Genomic DNA, 14855 nt, shown 5'->3' on the forward strand with positions numbered 1-14855 from the left:
GTATCTCCCCTCACTTCTCATCAGTTGGACGCTTCACTCTCCACTTGCATCCTCTGTGACTATGTCCCTGTCCAGGTGCTCAGGAATCCCCAGGTCTTGCTATACTGCTGGCTAACCAGGTCGGGATCCAAGTTGAACATGGTTGGACTTAGCTCACAGCTTCATTGCTGTTTTTCCCCCACTTCCCCTTATCTGTAGACTAATGTGGTCACCAGCAAGATGGCATGCCTGCTCATGTATTCCCTTTTGAGTTTCTGTCTTGGAAAAGGGTTTGCCCTGAGGGGACTTGATTGTTTGCCTTGATGGCTCCCCAAGGAACAACTTGCTTGTTCTTGTCAGTCACACTGCTGTTACTGTTTTTGACTTTTCCTGCTGCTCTTTCTTTTAAGAAGTATCTTCTGTTTCTCTAGCTGCTCCAGGCTGGTCTGCTTGTCTTTTCAAGTAGAAATTTCCTACCTCAGAGGATTCTGGATGGGGATCAGGATTCCACCTACTTATGCAATGCAAAGGCTCCTCAGGAAGCCTCTTTTTTTGGGCAAGTTCTAGCCCCATTTTAGATATTCCAATCAGTTATAGGCTGAAGATGGGTTTACAAGCTTTCTATAGTGATGTTTCTAGTTATTCCTTTCACCCCACCTCAAGTGTCTATTTTATAGTAGTAGGCAAGGAAAACCAAGATTCATAAAATGGTCAAGCATCTTAACATTATTTTCTCTCTTTTACCCTTTCAAACCATGCCTCAATCCCTGTATCATAGAGCCCTGTTGTTTCCAGGTTGAGTTTACATCACTATTTACCTCGGTCCCACTTAGTCCATGCAAACCTGCCTATTTCTCCCATCCACCTTGTTCTTCCATTCCCCTCCCTCTTCTTCTTTTTTTAAGTAAATAAAATTTAATCCAATTATGGACAAGAAGTCTAAAAACTTTTCTATGTCTTCAATGTTGAAACATTCCCAATGGATTGTCCCAAAGTGGGAAAGTAAATATGCATTATTTCACTTCAAGTATGTGAATGTAACAAACAAAAATCAAATAGCAATTTAAAATGATTTCAAAGTATGATTTGTATTACAAGACTGGAAAGACTTCAATACAAAGTGACGATAAGAAAGAAAAATTACTCCATGAATACAAATTCTAAGGAGTTTTAAGTTTAAAACTTACTCTTTGAATGACAAAGCTGTATCAATTTTGTATGCATCTTGTAAAAAAAAAATACATGCAGTTTGTTCTATCCATTATTAGGGCATTTAAAATTTTTGACCTTTTCAGTATACTGTTTATACAACAGGAAGGAAAAATTCCCAGTATATGTGTAACTAAGAAAATATATACAGTTTTTCTCATATATAAACAGGATTTGTTGACAATTTAACATATTTTCAAAGTACTCTTTGTATTACTAGGTTAAGAATATTTCTGAGACAATTTTTTTGATGAAAAATACAGCTTCTACTCATGAACAGAAATTCTAAATTTTCAATCTTATAAAAATTGTGTGAATAAGAAAATGTATATGTGATTTACCCCATTAATAAAATAAGATTCTGAACAATAACAAAAAGGAAATCAAATAATATATTGTACTGTACAAATCTGCTGTAAAAGGCTTTTTTTTTTTTTTTTAATGTTTCATTGTGAATTATGTGATAGTTTACATGGGAGAACATTAGTTTTGCATTCATCCTATCGTATATCGTTTCATTACCGTGGTTATAATCTCCATGCATCGTCAACCAACCAGACTGCAAGCCTGCCCTCCCCCTGCTCCCCACATCCCCCACCTCCCCATTGTCAGTACACAGCCCCTCTCCCTCTTTGGGTCTAAAGTCCCTAGCCGCTCCATCTCTCCATGTCATCATCTCTGCCTCCATCTCTGGTGTCAGTGCTTCTTTGGGTAGGGTCCCACACACTGCTCTTCTCCCTTGATGGTCCCAGGGACCTCTGTTCCTAGACTGCAAAGCTAATCGCTCCCCTCCTTGCTACAAAATGTCTGCCTTTACATTTCCAACCCACACAGTCAGTCCTGATAACAATGATACACTATTGTATCACAAGAGACCTATCCACATTTCCTTTCATCAGCCCTGCCTAGGCAGGTTGGATACTACTCAGTGGAGATTCTACCTTCCTCAACACCCTCTAGATCTAGGTTCCTTCTTGAAAGCTTATAAGCCAGTCACTTCTTGGCCTTTGAAGCCCCCCATTTTGAGTAGCCAATGTCCAAGTTGCCCAACCCTGTCTACTCTGTGTGTGGAGGGGGTGGGAATGATCCTCGCTATAAAGATTTTTTCCCTCTTTTGAGCTGCTGCATCCATAGGTGTAGGTCAAGTTCATCAAATTGTATCAGATTACTCTTTTTTTTCCCTCTTTTTTCTTCTAGTTGAGCTCTGATCATCCAGTCATTGAAGCCAGGTCAAGTGAGTATTATCTGCACGTATGGGTGTTCTTGTGCATAATGCCCTCTCTTCTTATCAGCTGGATGCTTCACTCTCCACTCTAGTCCTCTGTGGCTATGTCACTGACTCTGGGCCCAAGAGTCTCTCCAACAGGGTTCACAGGAGTCTATTGAATGTTATAGGGCTTAGCTCGCAGATTCATTGCTGTTTTTTCCTCACTTCCCCTTATTGATGATGAACGTGGTCACCAATCAGAGCCTGTATTCCCATTGAGTCTTAGTCTTGGAAGGGGGATTGCTCTGAGGGGACCTGACCACTTGCTTTGATGTCTTCTGAGTGAGCAGCTTGTTCTTGTAGTTATCAGTCGGTCTGCCTATTTTGTTTTGTATTTTTCCTGTCGGTTTTTCTTTCAAGAAGTATCTTCTGTTCTTCTAGCTGCTCCAGGCTGGTCTGCTTGCCCTTTCAAGTGGAAATTTCCCACCTCTGAAGATTCTGGATGCTGTTCAGTATTCCACCTATGGTCTTATGTAATGCAGAGGCTCCTCAGGAAGACTCCTTCACTGGGCACGTCATAGCCACATTTTAGGTATTCCAATCAGTTGTAGGCAGAAGACAGACTTACAAGCTTTCTATGGTGATATTTCTGGCTATTCCTTTCTCTCCCCCTCCAGTGTCTATTTTATAATGGTATGTCAGGGAAACCAAGATTCATAAGACAGCCAAGCATCTTAACAGTATTTCCCCCTTTTCCCCATTCCAACCATGTCTCAATCCCTGTATCCCAGAGCCCTGTTGTTCCAAGGTTGTGCATACATCATTCTTTACCTCTGTCCCACTTAGCCCATGTAAACCTGCCTAATTTTTCTCCCATCTGCTTTGTTCTTCCATTCCCCTCCTCCTTCTTGTATATTGCTCCTCTCCCTAGCACCCAAACTATCCTGTGTCTATTCCCTACCCTGTGCCCCACCTTCCCCTCCCTCCCCTCACCCTACCTCCCACATCCCAGTAGCCAGCAAAGAATCCCCCCTCCCCCTTTAGTATGGGTTCTTTTTCTTAGTCTTTTACAGTAGTGGTCCTATGCAGTATTTCTCCTTTTGTGACTGACTAATTTCACTCAACATAATGTCCTCAAGGTTCATCCATGGCTTGCAGCCTCCTTGCTATTCTTCAAGGTAGCATAGTATTCCATTGTGTGTATGCATCACAGTTTGTTTATCCATTCTTCAGTTGATAGGCACTTTGGCTGTCTCCATCTTTTTGCTATTGTAAATAGTGCTGCTATGAACATTGGTGTGCATATATCTACTCGTGTTATGGCTCGTATTTCTTGTGGGTAAATACCAAGTAGAGAAATTACTGGATCATAAGATATTTCTATTTCCAACCTTCTGAGGAAGCACCATATTGCTTTCCAGAGAGATTGGACCATTTGGCAGTCCAACCAGCAATGCAGAAGCATCCCAGTCTCTCCACATCCCCGCCAGCATTTATTGTCCTCTACTTATTTGATCTTTGCTGTTGTTGCTGGTGTGAGATAATATCTCATTGTTGGTTTGATTTGCATCTGGTGTGGCGCTGTGGGTTAATGCGCCAGACTGCAAAGCCGTTTGAACTGCAGGGTTAGCAGTTCAAGCTCACCAGCTGCTCCTCGGAAACCCTCTACAAGGTTGCTATGGGTCAGAACCGACTCGATGGCACTTCACAACAACAACAACAATGGCTAGTGATAGTGAACATTTCTTCATACATTTGTTGGCTGCCTGGATCTCCTCCTTGGTTGCCTCATATGTTTTGATGTTCTTTTGTTCAGTGTATGCTTATTTAGGATTGCTTTATCTTCTTGGTGGATTGTTCCTTTAATCATGATGCAGTCATCTTTTTGCCCTGATAATTTTCTTTGTCCTGAAGTCTACTTTATCTGAATGTTTATTAAACAAATTAATGTTCTACAGCAGAGTAACCTGTTCATAAAGCAAGTTCCTATGTTAGTTTGCACATATAGGCTAGGTGAGTGTGAATTCCAGGATGTATGTATGCATCTGTGTGTATACAAAAGTAAGTAAAAAAGTATTGCCCCCAGAGATGGAGGCAGAGACGAAGATGTGGAGCGATGGAGTGGTTGGGGACTCTAGACCCAGAGAGGTAGAGGGCATGTAAAGCTAATGCTCTCCCATGTAAACTATCACATAATTCAAAATAAAACATTAAACAACAAAAAAGTATTGCCCCAAAATAATAGAAACTTTCATTAAACAAAAATATCAAAATTTGAAGCTATTTGATTTTTGACATACCCTCCTTATAGGTTTATACTCTTCTGAAGGCAGTGTTTCCATCCCTCTAACCTTTCCTAGTGTGGTGCTGTAGGATAAGCACTGGACCAAAAGGTGAGTTAACGGATCAAATTTATCAGCCACTCCTTGGAAGTCCTCTGCAGGGTCTCCATGAGTTGGAACCAACTCAACAGCAACTATTCCCCAAGAAGCACTAACAGCATATGTGTTGGTCTGCTAACCACAAGTTGCTATGTGGGAGACATATAAGGCTTTCTGCTCCTGTAAATAAAGAATTACAGTCTAGGAAACTCTATACAGGGTTGCTATGAGTCAGGAATGACTCAATGGCATGAAGCAACATCAAACCTTCTCCCCCAAAATTCTGTGCTCTTTGATTTACACACATCAAAACTGTCATTTTCACATCCTTCAGGGACTTAAATTGTGTTCCTTTCAATATTCTTTTGAGTTTGGGGGACAAAAAGAAGTCTGAATGGACAAAATTACAGCTGTAGAGTGGATGTGGGAAGGTTTTCCAACAAAATACTCCTAGGACAGCCCTTGCTACTGTCAGAGAAGGAGCAAATGTACAGTCATGGTGGAAAACAATATTTCAGTGCAACTTTCCTCCTGGCCTTTTTCCCACTAGTGCAGTTTTCAATTTTCTTAAAATTTCTTCATAGTAAACCCCAGTGATTGTCCTAAGTTCTGTGAGAAAAATCTATCAGTACTATACCCCTTTGTTAAGTTTTTAGTAAGTGCTGTCAGTTGGTTTTGTCTTATTGCAACCCTGTATAGGGTTTCTAAGGCTGTACATCTCTGCAGGAGCAGGAAGCCTCATTTTTCTCCTGTGAAGTGGCTGGTGGGCTGGAACTACCAACCTTGTGGTTTGCTGTCCAATTACTCCTTTGGGACCCCCCCAAAAAAGTTGATATAAACCTCTAAGTTGGTCTTGATGCTTTGAATTTAATGGTACAACACAATATGGTTGCAAAACTAATGAAAGAATTTTAATTACATAAGGATTATTTTTTCTAATTATATTTTCAAAACGGTCTGGTTAGAGTGAGATTGTAGAATGTAAAACTTAATTTTATTTTTTTCAGACTAAAATTCAAAAGGGAAAACCCCTTTTGCTTATCAGTCATACAAGGGAGCTTCAAAAAGTTTATGGAAGCATTTAATTATCTTTAACTTTTCACAAACTTTTTGAAGCTCTCTCATAGTATATAATATTGAATTACCATATAAAATAGTTTTTTCAATTATGTTCATATCAGGGATTCATATACTTACAATTACATGTGCATATAATTTTTTTTCCCCAGCTTATCTAGAGAAGCAGCTCAGTTGGACTCTACAAATTAAACCACATGTTTCCAATGAACACAAAACCATGGGGTTCAGATCTTATAGGATGACTTTTTCCTATTTGAATAAAATGAAAAGTTATAGGTGAGTATGTTTATTACTGTGGTAAATATTTATAGAATTATATATGCAACAGTAGTTTAGTGTTTAATAAACCCCATCAGTATATAACCACTTATGTACTTTAAGATTGCTTTTGCTTATTTAAATATTTTTAACTAATTTAATTTTCAACAACTTTTAAATTTGAAGAATGTCCCCTGGACGTTGATAGAATAATATAATGTACATCAAGTATATAAATTCAGAGGTCTTTTTTTTTTTAATTATTATTACAAAAGTATTTTTATTTACTTATAATATCCTTATAACAGGACCAAATAATACAGGAATTGTTAAGTGTAATGTTAATAGGGGGAGGGAGTAAGTGTTCATTCTCAGTAGTAACAATGAACCCAAATAATATCTTTTTATATTCATAGTTTATAGACTAAATTATAAGGAGCTCTGGTAGCGTAGTGGTTACGAATCGGGCTGCGAGCCTTAAGGTCAGCGGTTCGAAACTACCAGCCGCTCCGCGGGAGAAAGATGAGGCTTTCTACTCCCGTAAAGATTTACACCCTCGGAAACCCTGTACAGGGTCGCTATGGGTCGGAACCGACTCGATGGCACTTAACAACAACAACAACAAGACTAAATTATGCCCTTGTGAAAAATATTTCTTAGTGTTGAGACTTGAGATGTTTTCCAAGTGCATGCTCCTACTTTTCTCTTAAACTAGCGCCTTTGAGATTATACATGTGTGACATTATTCATAGTCAAATGAGGAATGGTTTTCTATTGTAAATTAATCTTTGATAACTGAACTTTGCACTAAACATGAAAAAGAAAGATAATATTCATAAGATACATGACAATTAAAGAAGAGTTTATGGAAAATGTTTTGTTATAGAAAAGTAATATTTCACTCTTAAAAATGACCAAAAGTAATGAATATAGAATATATACTACATATGTAGCAAAGAGGGAGTCCTGGTGTGGTGCTGTGGGTTAATGCACCAGACTGCAAAGCTGTTTGAACTCCAAGGTTCAAGCTCACCAGCCGCTCCTTGGAAACCCTATACAGGGACGCTAAGGGTTGGAACTGACTCGATGGCACTTTACAACAACAACAACATGTAGCAAAGAAAAACAGTAAAAATTTGAATGACATTACCTTTTCTAACTTACCAACCTTTTCTTTTACCCAAGCAGACCTTTGGAGGGTTTTCCATAATGTATTATACAGTGGAACTTGGTGTAGGAACTAGCTGGTCCCTGTTTAGAACCTGTTGTTGTTGTTGTTGGTGGTGGTGTGCTGTGGAGTCAGTTCTGACTCATAGTGACCCTGTACAGGGTTTCCAGGGCTGTAAATCTTTACAGGAGCAGAAAGCCTCATCTTTCTCCTGCGGAACAGCTGGTAGTTTTGAACTGCTGACCTTCAGTTTAATAGCCCGACTCATAACCACTATGCTACCAGAGCTCTTTTTAGTTCCTGTTGGATCCCGTTTAATTTCAATTTTTTTTTTAGGAGAAGTATATGCTTTTCTGAATCATCTCCTTGATATTACTCATTTGACCAATGTTTTCTTAGTATAAACTACATTCCAAGAACTATGCTAGTCAGTAGGAATAAAATGGTGAGTGAGAGAATTCTACTTGCTCTCATAGTGCTTATGGTCTAGAGGAGAGGCAGACAGGACCAAATAATCACATAGCCCCATGAAGAAGTACAAAGTGGCACACACGTTAAAATAGGGAAACACGATCCAGTTAGTGTATGAGGGAGACTTCTTAGATAATATTCCATTTAAGTTAGGATCTGAAGATGAGAAAAAATTAGTAAGGTGTTTGTGGAAGGCATGGGGATAAATGAAGGAACATTTGCAAAGTGTCTGAGGAAGGAGCCAGCATGGCCATTTCAAAGAGCTGAAGGAAGGCCTGCATAACTGAAGTGGGCAGATGAATAGTGGGAGATGAGTTTAGAGTAGAGTTTCAAACTGGTTTGAACCAGCTCAGTCATGGCTGCTGAGGTGAAACTGAAAAAGATCAGAATTTGCAAAATGTGAGTGCCTGGAATAATAAATGTTTTTGTTGTTGTTACGTGCCATCAAGTTGGTTCCAACTCACAGTGACCCTGTATAGGGTTTCTGAGGAGCGGCTGGTGAGCTTGAACTGCCGACCTTGAGATTCAAACCGACTTTGCAGTCGAGTGCATTCAAATCAATTCCAACTCAGAGTGACTTTGTATAGGTGGGTTTGAACCACCAGCCTTGTAGTTAGCAGTCTAGTACTTATCCTACAGCACACCACCAGGATTTTGGAATGATAACTGTTGTTGTTATTGTTGTTAAGTGCCGTCTAGTTGGTTCCAACCCACAGCGACCCTGTATAGGGTTTTCAAGGAGCAGCTGGTGAGCTTGAACCGCCAACCTTGCAGTTCAAACAGCTTTGCAGTCTGGTGCATTAACCCACAGTGCTACACCAGGAATAATAACTAGTATACGAAAAATTATGGGTTTAAGCCCTGCAGTGGGAGATTTGGAAGAGGGATAGTGAGCCCTTTCAGGACCCTGATGCAGAAGATTGGATGATTACCAGTACTGTGGAGAGCCACACACATTCAAAGAAATGTGTTTGACAGCTGTCAACTCAGTTCCAATTCACAGTGACTCTGTATAGCATTTTTGAGTTATGCAGGTTCGGTCTGAACCTCAAGGTCGGCAGTTCAAATTTACCAGCCACTCCTTGGAAACCCTATTATATATATAGGGTCTGTATGAGTCGGAACTGACTTGATGGCACGCAGCAACAACAACAAATCTTGAGCAAAAAGCCTCAATTTTCTCCCTCAGAGAAGTTGATGGACTTGAACCACTGACCTTATGGTTAGCAGCAGTCCAGTGCTTATCCTATAGTGCCACCAGTGCTTAAATATATATTTAGAATCTAAAAAATTATAAGTAAGAATATCTTTATACATAGTGTATCCAGTATTACATTTTTAAGAACACCAGGTCAGCAATTCAAAATTACCAGCAGTTCCATGGGAGAAAGATGAGACTTTCTGCTCCCGTAAAGATTTACAGCCTCGGAAACCCGGTACAGGGTTGCTATGGGTTGGAACCAACTTGATGGCACTTTACAACAATATTTTCTGGATCTTCATTTGTCCCCTTAGGTACCCTGGGACAAGACCGTACAGTACTTCACAAACCACAATAGACGACAATGAAATAAAAACCTTCCAGATGTTGGCTCACAAGTGGTGGGATGAGCAAGGAGCATATGCACCTCTTCATTCTATGAATGACTTAAGGGTACCATTTATTAGGTAACATTCTAGAAACTCTTTTAAACACACTTTTTTTTTTTTAAATTCATTCTTCTGCTTTTGCGTATGAATCTTTAGGTTCAAAATGCTGCATTTTAAGTTTGCTTTGGAAATTAGGAAAATTCTTTTCCATATTCAGTGTTTCAAACCATTAATTTTTTTTCTTAAACTTTTTATTGTGAACTGAGTGAAGGTTTACGGAACAAATCATCCATTTTACATTTAACAAATCATGTACTTTGCTTTTTTACAATGATTGCAATTTCCTCCATGTAACAACTGTAGTATTTACCTGTATTCACTTTAATCATTGCATTCCTCCCTGTGTCCCACGCTACCTTCATCTTTCCTCTGCTAACCTCCCTCCTGTTTTATGTTGCCAACCCTGTTACCCAGGTTAGCATGTGTGAACCCTCTAGCTTGTGAATAATTTTCCCTTCTTCTAGCCCCATAACCAAGGAGCTCTGGTAGCGTAGTGGTTACAAGTCAGGCTGCTAACCTCAAGGTTAGCAGTTCATAACTACCAGCTGTTCCTTGGGAGAAAGATGAGGCTCTCTACTCCCATTAAGATTTACAGCCTCGGAAACCATATACAGGGTCTCTATGAGTTGAAACCGACTCCATGGCACACAACCACCACCACCAGCCCATAACCATCATAGATTGTTTATTTTACTGAGAAAACGTTTTTCTTAACTTTTTACAACATTGTTCTCATACAATATTTGTCCTTTTGTGATTGACTGATTTCACTCAGCATGATGTCCTCCAGGTGCATCCATATTATAAGGTGTGAAACCATTCGTTTTTAATAATGTCTCCCAATTTCTAGGCTGCTTTCCTAGGTTAACTTGAAGTAGTTTCTACATTATCAGGTTTTTGTTGTTAAGTGCCGTCAAATCAGTTCTGACTCATAGCAACCCCTCTGAGCAGTGATTGGTGAGTTTGAACTGCCAACTGTGGTTAGCAGTCCAGTGCTTATCCTACAGTGTCAAACCAGAACTACACATTATCAGGTTAATTAGAATTAATTCTTTGTTAAAGGAAACTAAGATCTTATGGTATCAAGGTCATTTTGTAGCAAGGGATCTGTTGTGGCATCTTTGTATTCTAGTAAAGGGAATACTGCTAAGAGTTGAATCCAACAAATATATATTGAGAACTTACCTTGTGCAGAACTTGGGGATGAAGAGACTGGACTCTGTAAAATTACTAAGATGAACAAAACAGGAATTTATCATTTGAAGTAGGAGAAAGAGACAGGGTTCATCAGGGCTTGAATTTTTAAGAAATTCTTCATTTGTTCTTTTGTCCATTTATTCATCAAACAGTTTTGAGCAACTAATATGGGCAAACCATTGTAATAGACACTGAGAATCTCAGGATCAGATTCTGTTCTCAAGGAATTTCCTGATTGTTTTTTGCTGGTCCAGCCAGTATCAGTCCAGCAAAAAGAGCACCGTTTTATTTCCACTGAATTGCTGAAATAGGAAAGTAGGGAAAAGCAGGAAATGTTATTCGATTAGGCTAAAGCAGTGGTTCTCAAAGAGTGGCCCTGGGTGAGCAATGCCAGTATCACCTGAGAATTTATTAGAAATGCAAACTCTCAGGTCTCACCCTATACCAACTCTCTCAGAATATGGAGTCTAGCAGTGTGTTTTAACAAACCTTCCAGGTGATTCTGATACACACTCAAACTTGAGAATTGTTCTCTTCTAACTACTGTAATGAAGTCCTGGTGTGGCACTATGGGTTAATGTGTTGGACTGCAGGGTCAGTTTGAACTGCAAGGTCGGCGGTTCAAGCTCACCAGCCATTTCTTGGCAACCCTATACAGGGTCACAATGGGTCGGAACCAACTTGATGGCACTTAACAACAGCAGCAACTACTGTGGCACCTTTATTTAGACTTCACAATAAAACAAATCACCCAGAATATTGCAAGGTATCATTGGAAGTTGACATTTAATCTGAGTTTAGGTGGAAGCATTAAAGGACAGTGATATGATATGAATAATGCTATAAAAGAATCATTTTGTCTGTTGTGTGAAGAATGAATCAGACTTTAATTGAAGTGGGTCTCTACTATATATTATAGCATTCCAAAGTTATCTGCATAACTACTATATCCAGATTATGCTCAGAATTCAGTTCATCCTAATAAAAGATACCCAATTCAGTAAAGATATTCTAAAATATTCTCATTACATATACTTTTTCATTACGTATGATTACATATACATATTCTCATTACATATGATTTTAAGATAATCATAATTAAGATACATATTGACTCCTGGTGTGACTCTGTAGGATCACCACTGGACTGTGAACCTCAAGGTTAGCAGTTCAAACCCACCAGTTGCTCTTTAGAAACCCTGTACAGAGTCACTATGCATTGAAACTGACTCAATGGCACTTAACAACACCATCGGTACCGACCCATAGCGACCTTATGCACAGCAGAACAAAACACTGCATGATCCTGGGCCAACCTCACTGCTGTTGCCACCCTTGAGTCCATCGATGCTGCTACTTGGCCAATCCATCTCGTTGGGGATCTTGCTCTTTTTCTCTGACCCTCCACCTTACCAAACATGATATCCTCCAGTGACTGGTCCCTCCTGACAATATGTCCAACGTATCACAGATGAAGTTTGGGCATCTTAGCTTTTAAGGAGCACTCTGGCTGTACTTCTTCCAAAATGGATCTGTTGGTTCTTTTGGCAGCCCATGGCACTTTCAATATTCTTCTCCAACACCATAACTCAAAGGCATCAATTCTTCTACAGTCTTCCTTACTCACTGTCCAGCTTTCGCATGCATATGAGGTTATTGAAAATACCATGGCTTGGGTCAGGCGCACCTTAGTCCTTAAGCTGACATCTTTGCTCTTCAACACTTAAAAAAGGTCTTATGCAGCAGATTTGCCTAATGCAATACATCCTTTGATTTTTTGACTGCTGCTTCCTTGAGTGGTTGCTAGTTGATCCAAGAAGAATGAAGTCCTTGACAACTTCAATCTTTTCTCTGTTGATAAGAATGTTGTTTATTGGTCCAGTGGTGAGGATTTTTGTTTTCTTTACATTGAGATGTAATCCATACTGAAGGCTGTGCTCTTTGATCTTTATCAATAAATGTTTTAAGTCCTCTTCACTTTCAGCAAGCAAGGTTGTATCATCTGCATATTGCAGGTTGTTAATGAGTTGTCTTCCAATCCTGATGCCACATTTTTCTTCATAGAACCTAGCTTCTCAGATGATTTGCTCAGCATACAGGTTGAATAAGTATGGTGAAAGAATACAACCTTGTTGCACACCTTTCTTAATTTTAAACATTCAGTGTTCCCATGTTCTGTTCGAACAGCTGCCTCGTGGTCCAAGTACAGATTGCTCATGAGCACAGTGAAGTGTTCTGGAATACTCATACTTTGCAATGTTGTCCATAGTATTTATCATGAGCCACACAATAATAGTGGTATTAACTGGGCTTCCCTGTAGGCGCATGGATATTATCCTATCACAGATAGCGTTGTACCTCATGACTGATCTGGGTATGTTCTTTTTGACAATGAATGGAGCACCATTCCTCTTCAATTTGTCATTCCCTGCATAGTAAGCCATGTGGTTGTCAGATTCATAATGGCCAATACCAGTCCATTTCAGCTCACTAATGTCTAAGATATCGATGTTTATGTGTTCCATTTCATTTTTGACAACTTCCAATTTTCCTAGATTCATACTTCGTACATTCCATGTTCCAATTTTAATGGATGTTTACAGCTGTTTCTTTTCATTTTGAGTTGTGCCCCTTCAGCAAATGAAGGTCCCATGGGCTTTTCCCCCACACGCTTTACTCCATTCGCGTTTATCACAGTCAACTCTACTTTGAGGAGGCAGCTCTTCCCCAGTCACATTTTGAGTGCCTTCCAACTTGAGGGGCTCTTTTTCCGGCACTATATATGACAGTGTTTCTCTGATAATTCATACGGTTTTCAGTGACTAAATATTTGGAAGCAGTTCGTCACTCTTTCTTCCTAGTCTGTCTTTTTATGGAAACTCATCTGAAACCTGTCCACCATGGGTGACCCTGCTGGTATTTAAAATATCGGCGGTATAGCTTTCAGAATCACAGCAACTCACAACACCATTGTTGTTGTTGTCAGGTGCCATCGAGTCGGAACCGACTTATAGCGACCCCATGCACAATAGAACGAAACAATGTGGGATCCTGGGCCAACCTCACTACTGCCGCCACACTTGACGCCATCAATGATGCCATTGGGTATATACTTTCTTCCCATGTGTGTGAGAAATCCCTGGGTGGCACTAACAGTTAAGTGCAGGGCTAGTAACCCAAAGGTTGATGGTTTGAACCCTTCCAGAGGTGCTTCAGAAGAACAGCCTGGTGATCTACGGAAAGCTCACAGCCACTGAGAACCCTACTGAGTGCAGTCCATTCTTTAAGTGGGAATCAGCTGAATGAGCAGGTTTTGGTTTATTGTGAATGTGTGTGTAGTAAACTATTATTATAATTATCTTTGAAATCATTGTACTTGATTTGGATCCCTGTTTACATGATCATGTTTTCATGTATGAAAACGTTAATTTGGAAAAGTAAAAGTAAAAGAAACTCAGTTTAGAAGGAAATAAAGATGGTGGTGGTGCTAGTTGTCTGCTGTCGAGTCGGTTCATATTCATAGTGCCCCTGTATCAGGTTTCCAAGATTGTAAATCTTTATGGGAGCCACTGGTAGACTGAACTGTAACCCAGCTCGTAATCCACTACGCTACTAGGGCTTCTGGAAATAAAGATAAATCCTGTAAAATATAGGCCTGCTTCTTCTAAACCCTGTAAACTAATCCATTTATTACTGATGTGAGAAGATTCTAGCAAGTATTGATGACATAGTTAATAGACATCTCAGGTGTCATCATCTCTGAAGCAGATTAAATTATTGTGTGCTATGGAGTCAGTTCTGACTCCTATCAACCTTATATAATAGAACTGCCCCCATGGGATTTCTTGGGCTATGAGTCGGAACCAATTTGATGGCACTTAACAACACCAGTTCTTTACTAGAGCAGGTCACCTAGTCTTTTTTCTCTTGCAGCTGCTGGTGGGTTCAATCACCAACTTTTTGGTTAGCAGCCAAGCATTTAACGGTTGTGTCAACAGTACTCCCTGCAGATAAAATTAGGTTAATCTAAACTGGTGGTGTGCTGTGCAGTCAGACCTGACTCATAGTGATCCTGCATAGGGTTCCTGAGGCTGCAAATCTTTACAGGAACAGAAAGCCTCATCTCTCTCCCAGGAATGGCTGGTAGTTTCGAACTACTAACCTTGAGGTTAGCAGTCTGACTTGTAGCCACTACACTACCACTACCAGAGCTCCTTTAATCTAAACTAGACTAGTTTTTGTTTTTTTTTTTAAG

At 39.8% G+C, this 14855-nt stretch overlaps 1 protein-coding gene across 1 annotated transcript in view; it reads left to right on the plus strand.

Moving 5' to 3' along the window:
* The first annotated feature begins 4323 nt into the window (after positions 1 to 4323).
* The window catches only part of COQ3 (coenzyme Q3 methyltransferase), a 23641-nt gene continuing 13109 nt past the window's right edge, over positions 4324 to 14855 (plus strand). The window contains exons 1-3 of the mRNA XM_006865859.1: positions 4324 to 4408; positions 6006 to 6132; positions 9269 to 9421. Coding sequence (XP_006865921.1) covers positions 4324 to 4408; positions 6006 to 6132; positions 9269 to 9421 — 365 coding nt within the window. The remainder of the gene's footprint in view (positions 4409 to 6005; positions 6133 to 9268; positions 9422 to 14855) is intronic.

Source organism: Chrysochloris asiatica, unplaced genomic scaffold (assembly GCF_000296735.1).
Source record: "Chrysochloris asiatica unplaced genomic scaffold, ChrAsi1.0 scaffold00084, whole genome shotgun sequence".
In the NCBI taxonomy this organism is placed as follows: domain Eukaryota; kingdom Metazoa; phylum Chordata; class Mammalia; order Afrosoricida; family Chrysochloridae; genus Chrysochloris; species Chrysochloris asiatica.